At 40.2% G+C, this 9,288-nt stretch overlaps 1 protein-coding gene across 1 annotated transcript in view; it reads right to left on the minus strand.

The window, feature by feature from the left end:
• minar2 (membrane integral NOTCH2 associated receptor 2) overlaps nt 1-8,793 on the minus strand; it is a 13,521-nt gene extending 4,728 nt beyond the window's left edge. The window contains exons 1-2 of the mRNA XM_020531869.1: nt 8,632-8,793; nt 7,998-8,246 (exon numbers count right to left, since the gene is read on the minus strand). Of these exons, the coding sequence (XP_020387458.1) occupies nt 7,998-8,246; nt 8,632-8,793 (411 nt within the window). The remainder of the gene's footprint in view (nt 1-7,997; nt 8,247-8,631) is intronic.
• Nucleotides 8,794-9,288: the final 495 nt, after the last annotated feature.

Here is a 9,288-nt window from a genome sequence, read left to right on the forward strand (position 1 = left end):
GTGAGAGTGGGGCCGGTGAGACAGTGACGGTGAGACAGTGACGGTGAGGCAGTGACAGTGAGAGTGGGGCTGGTGAGGCAGAGACAGTGAGAGTGGGGACAGTGAGGCCGTGACGGTGAGAGCAGGGATGGTGACGCAGTGACGGTGAGAGCGGGGCCGGTGAGGCAGTGATGGTGAGGCGGCATGGTGGCTCAGTGGTTAGCGCTGCTGCCTCACAGCGCCAGGGACCCAGGTTCAATTCCAGCCTTGGGTGATTGTCTGTGTGGAGTTTGCACATTCTCCCTGTGTCTGCGTGGGTTTCCTCTGGGTGCTCCGGTTTCCTCCCACAGTCCAAAGATGTGCAGGTTAGGTGAATTGGCCATGCTAAATTGCCCATAGCAATGTGTAGATTAGGTGGGTCATAGGGGGATGGGTCTGGGTGGACTTGTTGGGCCGAAGGGCCTGTTTCCACACTGTAGGGATTCTATAAAAATAGATTCTAAACTGAATAAGATTGTGACATCCTGAAGACTAAAAACATAAAATGAATCCAAATAAAGTTAAAATGCTTGAATCACATGAATTAGAAAATTCTAAAGTCCAAGTTATTAAATCATTTATCTTTGGCAAAAAATGGAAACATTTTCCTCACGACACATAGCTTATAATTAAAAATAATTAGTTGGATTTTCTGACAGGTGGGTGGACTTTCTTTTTTGAAAAAAGGGAGCTCCACATTTCTGAGAGTTGGGTAGGCTTCCATTTCTGTAGGGGTATAGTTTTAGGGGAAACAAGTAAATAAGGTACCATCTGGGGAGGGCATTGGGTTCTAGCTGGATAGGAAGCAAGATAAGTAGGGGTAGGGTGCCAGATAAGTAAAGTGCCAGGGTGTCAGATAAGTAGGGTGCCAGTTAAATAGGGAGTTGGGCACCATGTAGGTTGGATCCCAACAGGGAAGGAGATAAGGTGCCAAGCTATCACAGTGTAAGATAGCAAGATAAGTGATATAATATTTAGGGTACGTTAGAGAGGGGAGGGCAGTGGGAGTGCAGTGGTGGGGGTGCGTTGGTAGGAGTGATGGGAAAATCAGGTCCAGTGGGTGTCAGGGAGCTTTGGGTTATGTCTGGTAAGGATGGGAGGATCAAATCCAATTGGAGTGGGGATTGGAGTGCTGATCAGGTGGTGTGGTTCTGGAGGGGTGTCAGGTCAGGACCTGGCAGGTGTATGTCATCTTGGAGAGGTATAGTTGGATATGTGTGTGAAGTACGTATAGTGTCAGTTTAACAGTTACTCTGGAGTTAGATTATGTATTTAATAGCCTAATGTCTCTTCAGTAACTATTTTACTTAATTTCACTGGAGAGTTAAATAGAGATTTCGGGAGGTTTGTAGGCATTGGGGAATTACCAAGAACAATACTCAATTTCCCAGGCAATCCATTCAGAGTGTGTTACAACAGGGATTCCACAGTGTTCCCATGTCCAACTTACATCTGCACTGGAATAACGATTGTCTGGCCATTGGAAAATACAGGATTAATGCAAATCCGTGTGCAATGTCAAACAGAATTTTATTTTAGAAAAGTGGTGACAGACCTTGATATACTTAAAGGAAAGGGAAGCAGTTAGACAGACAACCTTAGTAGCACTCAAAAGTGTTAATAATATATAAAAGTTTGGTTCATAAAATGGTTGCCAGTCCCACCAATGGACAATTTTCTGTGAACATTTGTGAAATGCAGAGATTTGAATGTAAGGCCATATGTTTACAGATCTGTTACACACTTTTCTTACAAGTAGGTTATACATTTCCTTTCATCCAGAAGCTAAGGTTTAATTGTTGCTTTGTTTGGATCTATGTTTATATCTCTTGTCCTACATAAATGTTAGCAAAGGCTTTCAAATGGTTGATCAAAATTAGATCAGGAAAACAAACAGACGTACAGAAATACAAAAAAGTAGTAATAAATAAAAGAAAGACAATGATATAACAATGAAGAAAGCTATATTGTGCTTCAATTCATCAGTGGCAGCATGGTTTCATGAAGAGCAAGTCATGTTTGATAAACTTGATCGAGTTCTTTGAGGATGTAACCAGTGAGGTGGATGATCCAAGATCCAATAGATTTGCACTATCTACACTTCAAGAAGGCTTTTGACAAGATGCCACATAAAAGGCTGATCCAGAAAGTTAGATCCCAGGGGGTTAAAGGTAGAGTATTGGCTTGGATAGAGGATTGGCTGAATTACTGAAAGCGGAGGATTGGGATAAATGTGTCCTTCTCTGGATGGTGAACTGTAACTAGTGGGATGCCATTGGGTTCAGTTCTCAGATCTCAATTATTTACAATTTGTATAAATGATTTGCAAGCAGCAACAGAGTGTAACATAGCGAAGTTCACGGATAATACTAAAATAGGTGGGTAAGCAGGCAGTGATGAGGAGATAAAGAGTTTACAGATGGATATTGATAGGCTTGGAGAATGGGCCAGAATCTGGCAGATAGAGTTTAATGTGTATAACTGCAAGGTTTTCCATTGTGGCTGGGAAAGTAAAAGGGCAAATTATTATTTAAATGGGAAGCAAATTCAAAGTGTATCGTGCAGAGGGATCTGGATGTCCTTGTGCATGAATCACAGACAGTGGGTATGATGGGTGCAGCATATAATAAGAAAGGCAAATGGAATCCAGACATTTATTGCAAAAAGACTGGATTGTAAGAGTAAAGAAGTATTGATATAGTTATATAAAGTGATGGTTAGACTGAACCTGGAGAACTGTGTGCAGTTTTGGTCTCCTTACTGAGGAAGGATGTAATGGCACTGGAGGCAGTTCAGAGGAGGTTCCCAGGTTGATTCCAGGATGAAAGGGCTGTCGTACAAGGAACAGTTGAATAGCTTGGGCTTTACTCACTGGAGTTCAGGTGAATGAGGGGGATCTGATTGAGGTATATAAAATGTTAAAGGGGATTGGTAAGATGGATGTTGAACAGACGTTCCCCATTGTGGCACAGTCATAATTATAGAAAGAGAGGAGGTAGGTTCAAAACTGAGTAGAGGAGAAACTACTTCTCTCAGAGAGTTGTGAAGCTGTGCAACTCACTGCTCCAGAGTGCACTGGAGGCAGAATCAATCAACAGATTCAAGAAAGAAATAGTAATGTTTCTGATGAAAAGCGGGATAAAGTGCTATGGGAAGCAGGCAGGAAAGTGGAGTTAACATCAGGATAAGACCAGCCAGGATCATTTTAAATGGCAGAGCAGCTCAAAGGTCTGAATTGCCACTCCTGCTCCTAATTCCTATGTTCCCATGTTACAATCATAGGTGCAATATTATTAACAGATATACTCACTTCAATTGAGTAAACTCTTTTTAAATTAGCATGACAAGGATGTTGACATTAATAGATTAGCGTATTTATTGTATAGTGTGTCAGACATGGTTATATATGGTTTCAGAGATAGTGGGAACTGCAGATGCTGGAGAATCTGAGATAACAAGGTATAGAGCTGGATGAAATTTCTGAAGAAGGGTCTAGGCCCGAAACGTCAGCCTTCCTGCTCCTCTGATGCTGCTTGGCCTGCTGTGTTCATCCAGCTCTACACCTTGTTATCTCATGGTTATATATGGGTTCACCTCTCAATCCTAAGGCCGAAAGATGTTGGAGGAGAGTAGGCTATTTGGTCTATTGAATGCATTGAGTCTGCTCTATCATTCAATGTGATCACAGCTGATCTGATAATACACAACACTTTCCTGTCTTATTTCCATACCCCTTGATTCCCTTACTGGTTAAAATCTCTGTATCTCAGCCTTCAATATACTTAATGTTGCAACCTCTACAACCCTCTGCAGTAAAGACTTCCACAGATTCACTTCCCTTTGGGAAAAAAGATCCTCATCTCTGTTTTAACATCTCTGCACTTACCCTATCAAACCTTTTAAGAATCTTATATGTTTCAAGAAAGTCTCCATTCATTCTTATAAAATCCATTCAGTACAAGCCCAATCTATTCAATCCCTCCTCATAAGAACAGCATTCCATACCTGGGATCAACCTAATGAATCTTCTGCGGATTGCCTCAAATACCCATGTATCTTTTTGTAGATAAAGGAACTGAAACAGCTGGCCTGACTATGGCCTGACCAGTACCTTGTATTGTTGTATTGTTGTATGCAAGACCTCCCTACTTTCATTATCCAATCCTTTTGAAGTAAAGTCCAACAGTCTATGTGTCTTCCCCATTAGCTGATGAATTTGGATGTTAACTTTGTGTGATTCATTTATAAGGACCTCTATATCCCTCTGTGCTGCAGCTTTCTGAAGGGTTTCCAATAAGATAATATCTAGCTCTTCTCTTCTTCATCCCAAAGTGGATAACCTCATAATTTCCCACATTTTATTTAATCTGCCTAGTTTTTGCAAACTCTTTTAACTAGTCTATATCCCTTTGTGGACTGTGCCATTCTCACCACTGGCCTTCCCAACTATTTTTGTGCCACCTACAAACTGGGCAATATTATATTCACATCCATTCTCCAAACACAAATATATATTGTAAATGATTGATCATCTTTAACTCCTTGTTTATTATTATGATGTACAAAAGATTAGCTTACATCAGTTCTTCTGTGAGCAAGAAATTCTTCAACTTGTTGTCAGCAAGATTGGAGCCAACTCCTAAATCCTGAGCACTGGCATCATATTTGTTGCTGCTGCCAGCTTCTTCCATCATCATACAAGGGGACACAAAGTTAATAACTTAGTGAACTCTGAGCTGAGGTTTAAACACTATGTACTAGCTGCAATTGAAACTGTCCATGCTGCAATATTTCCATCCTACACTCCTACCTTATCACAATGAATGCAGAAGCTCCCATTGAAATTTTTGTGCTCTCAAAATGTGATTGTTCCAATGATCACCTTGATAGCTTTCTGGCTTCAGCCCTCTGTTCATGAGAGCTCATCTGAAACTCTGCTATCTATAGCCTATCTTATTTTCTTTACATCATGTCCTCAGCAATCAACATGTAGTGACTGGATTGAATTATTAATGTGGGATCGGGATCCCGAAGTTGGGTAAATTTCTGGGTCTTGGCCTGATTTTTGACAAGGAGACTATTATTGGGCAGAGAGTGCATTTGGTATCAATTGAGGATGGCAGACAGTCTATCAAAGCTATCAGAGGATCAAGAAGATTGTGTCCATCAAGGACACCAGCAGCTCCATCTTCCCAGTTAGGAGCAGCTGATGCAGATAGAAGAGAATGCATATACCTTAGGGTGGAGGTTGCCTGTAAAGAGACTTAAAAATATTTGACATTATAAAGGTCAGTTGAACTTCATAGAGGGTATCCCCTGTCACTGGACTTTTAGCAATCACAGCTGTGATCCAATACCTATGGCATCATTAGGAGTTACTATTCAGATCATTCAACCCTCAGTAGCTTCCTGTATGTTCATAGATATTTACAGCACAGAAAAATGTCCTTCAGCCTAATACATCAGAGCCAGTCAAAAACAACAAGACTGAACTACTGTAATTCTTTTATACCACTTGGCACATAGCCTTCTTTGCTTTAGCTATGCAAGTGCACATCTAAATTCTTACAGTCATAGAGTCATAGAGCCGTACAGCATGGTAACATGCTTCGGTCCAACTCACCCATGCTGACCAGATATCCTAAATTAATCTAGCCCAATTTGGCAACATTTGTCCCATATCCCTCTAAACCCTTCCTATTCGTATACCTATCCAGATGCCTTTTAAATGTAGTAATTGTACCAGCCTCCACCACTTCCTCTAGCAGCTCATTTCATATACTCTGTGTGAAAAAGTTGCCCCTTAGGTCCTTTTTATATTTTTCCTCTCTCACCTTAAACCTATGTCCTCTAGTTTTGGACTCACCTACCCTGGGGGAAAGACCTTGAATATTCACCCTATCAATGCCCCTCATGATTTTATAAACTCCATAAGGTCAGCCTCCAGACTCCAATGTTCCAGGGAAAATAGTCCCAGCCTATCCAGCCTCTGCCTATAGCTCAAACCCTCCAAACCCAGCAAAATCCTTGTAAATCTTTTTTGACCTTTCAAGTTTTACAGCATCTTCCTACATCAGGGAGACCAGAACTGAATGCTTCTTAAATGTTATGAGGGATTCTGCCTTGACAGGCACCAAGTTCCAGATTCCCACCACTGTTTGGGTGAAAAGGTTTCTCTTCACATCTTCTCTAAACCTCTTGCCTTTTACCTTAAATCTATGCTTCCTGGTCATTGATCCCTCCATCAAGGGGAAAGTTCCTTCCTGTCTACTCAATCTGTGCCCCTCATCATTTTATATATCATGACCATGTCCCCTCCCAATCTGCTCTGCTGTAAGGAAAACAACCCCAGTCTAACAAATCTCTCTTCATAACTGAAACTCTCCAGCCCAGGACACATCCCTGGTAAATCTCCTCTGCAGTGCTATCACATCTCTCCGAAAATGTGGATTCCAGACTGTGCACAATACTGTAGCTGTGGCCTAACCAGTAGTTAGTTCCAGCATAACCTCCAACTCTATGCCTCAGCTAATAAAAGAAAAATATGGATGAGTAATAAATGCTGGCCAGCCAGTGATGCCCAGCTTCGGGAGAAAATAACCACTTTATCCACCTATGCTAATATTTTAAAGGACTGGTAGACATGTACAGCAAAATTCCTCAGTTCCTAGGTTGTTGTCCAGCCTCCTGCTGTTCATCATGTGTTCCCTTGCCTTATTTGTCTCATGCAAGTGCATTACCTTACATTAATCCAAATTGAATTCCATTTGTCACTGATCAGTCCATCTGCCCAACCTGTCTATATCTTCCTCGAATCTAAGGCCATCCTCCTTACTATTTGCTACTATACTAGTTTTTGTGTCATCTGTGAAATTAAGCCTCCCACATTCAAGTCTAAATCATTTCCATAAACCACAAACAGCAAAGGCCCCAACACTGACCCCCATGGGAACCCTCTGGATACAGCTCCCAGTCAGAAAGATAGTCCATGACCATCATCCTCTTCTTCTTACCACTCACCCAAATGTGGATCCAATTTGCCAAATTTCCCTGGATCTCATAGCTTGTACCTTTGCTATAAGACTCCCATTTGTGACCTTAGTAAATGCCTTGCTGAAGTGCAAGTAAACTACATCAAATGTCATTGCCTTCATCTACACACCTGGTCACTTCTTCTAAAAACTCAAACAAATTGGTCCCCTTAGCAAACCCATGCTGGTTAATCCCTGTCTCTCCAAGTGCACATTAATTCTGTCCCTCAGCATTGTTCCAATTGTTTCCCCACCACTGATGTTAAACTGATCAACCTGTCGTACACATACAGTCCCCGCATACAAGTGTATTCATAACCATTTTCTCCAGACACAGTTTACTTAGTACTATGTTCCTCCGGGCACCCCCTTCCTCTGACTGGAACCTTTGTATCTGCATTACATTGATCACACGTTCTTCAGGCACTTTGGTCCTGCACACTGAAATATTCTTTATAAAAATCTCTGCTATATTGTGATCCCTCTCCTTTAATTCAGAATATTTACTGAGTCATGAAGTCATAGAGTCATAAAGCAAGGAAACAGACCCTTTGTTCTTATCAGTCCATGCTGAACATAATCCCAAACTAAACTAGTCCAACCTGCCTGTGCTTGGCCCATATCAGTCCAAACATTTCTTATTAATGTACTAATCCAAATGTCCTTTAAATGTTGTAACCATATCCGCACCCGCCACTTCCTCTGGAATTTCATTCCACACACAAACCACTCTCTGGAAAAAAAAGTTGCCCCTCATGATTATTTTATGTTTAATTCCACCTTTACTAAATATCCCTAGTACTTTATAACTCAATACTTATTTATTGTCTCTGTGAACTACACTGTAACATTTAATAAACCCCTAGGTGCAAAATAATGTTACATAAATTGCAGTATCTATTATCAACATAGTATCTATTAACAGCAGTATTTTCTATCATGTATCACCTTGCTTAAATGATCAGCTAGATTTGTTTGTTCTGACTGTCTGTCATAATCCTGAATTGTCCACGATGGATGAGCTTTGTTCAGTTGCCAGCTGTTTTCTGTCCTTAAGTCTGCATACAAGGGATTCCTCTTGATGGTGGACTTTAAGGTTTGAGGCGTGATATGTTTGCTGAGCACATTATCAATGAGAATAGGGCCATCACCATACAAATGTAATCTGAATTTCTCTGCTGTATCTTGGTCTTTCGTCTAGAAGACATTTAATACACAACAGTGCAGTGACAATGATGCAATTCTTAGGATTATTATCACAATCAGTTTGTGAAGACTCTGCTAAGCCTGATTCAATTAATTTTTTCAAGTAGTTGTTGCAAATATCCATTTGAATGCATAAAAATAACATTTTAACACAAGTTATTTCCTAAAATGCAAAGAATAATTACAAAACTACTCTTAACTAATTAAAATCCAGGCTTTGCATGATCATATTTCCAGAGTCATCTGTATGAAAGTTTTATACCTTTTTATCTAGGTCAGTGAATTTAAGATTTTTTTAAAAATATATAAAAGCATTTCCAATGTATTTTCAATTCTCAGAGCAAATGCACAATGTGAAGATGTTTGAGCCACTTACTGGCGAATAGACTTGATTATGCCACTGACGACCACTCAGAGCTGCTCCAGAGAGACCTGTAAAACCAATTTGGCTTAAACCAGAATTTGTACCTAATGCTTTCACATCTAACTGCAGAAATTTGTCAGGATGATTGTTATTTGGCAAGACTGATAGGTCCATGTTTCTTTCATGTCCTTCTCCAGGCACACACTGGCACTGATGAGCAATACACTCTTTCAAATTATTAATAAATTATTGAACATTTAGGTGGATAGTTGAAACATTATCTGTCTCCAGAGCTCCTTTTCAATAGCAAACGAACTAACCAGGGACTCCAGTCACTGATGAATAATACACACCTTTTGATGTTTTTTTTTCATTAGCACATTGCAGGCCATGAGGCAATGTGGTAGAATTATTTTAAAATGATTAAAGGATACGTGTAAAGGAAATTTTATCAGGTAGATAAAAGCTCATGGTTTCCAGTAGTTGAGACACTTAAAAATGAGGGACATAGCAGCAAAATTAAAGTTATTTTTTAAATGCCTACCGAGACAATAGCATTTAGATTGTTACTTCTGTGCTGCGATGAGGGTTGAAAACACCGACTTTTTCACAAAGACTAAAATGATTATATAAATACAACATCTATGGACTTGGAATATGCAAAGAGAA

Source organism: Rhincodon typus, chromosome 3 (genome assembly GCF_021869965.1).
Source record: "Rhincodon typus isolate 14 chromosome 3, sRhiTyp1.1, whole genome shotgun sequence".
Classification (NCBI taxonomy): Eukaryota; Metazoa; Chordata; class Chondrichthyes; order Orectolobiformes; family Rhincodontidae; genus Rhincodon; species Rhincodon typus.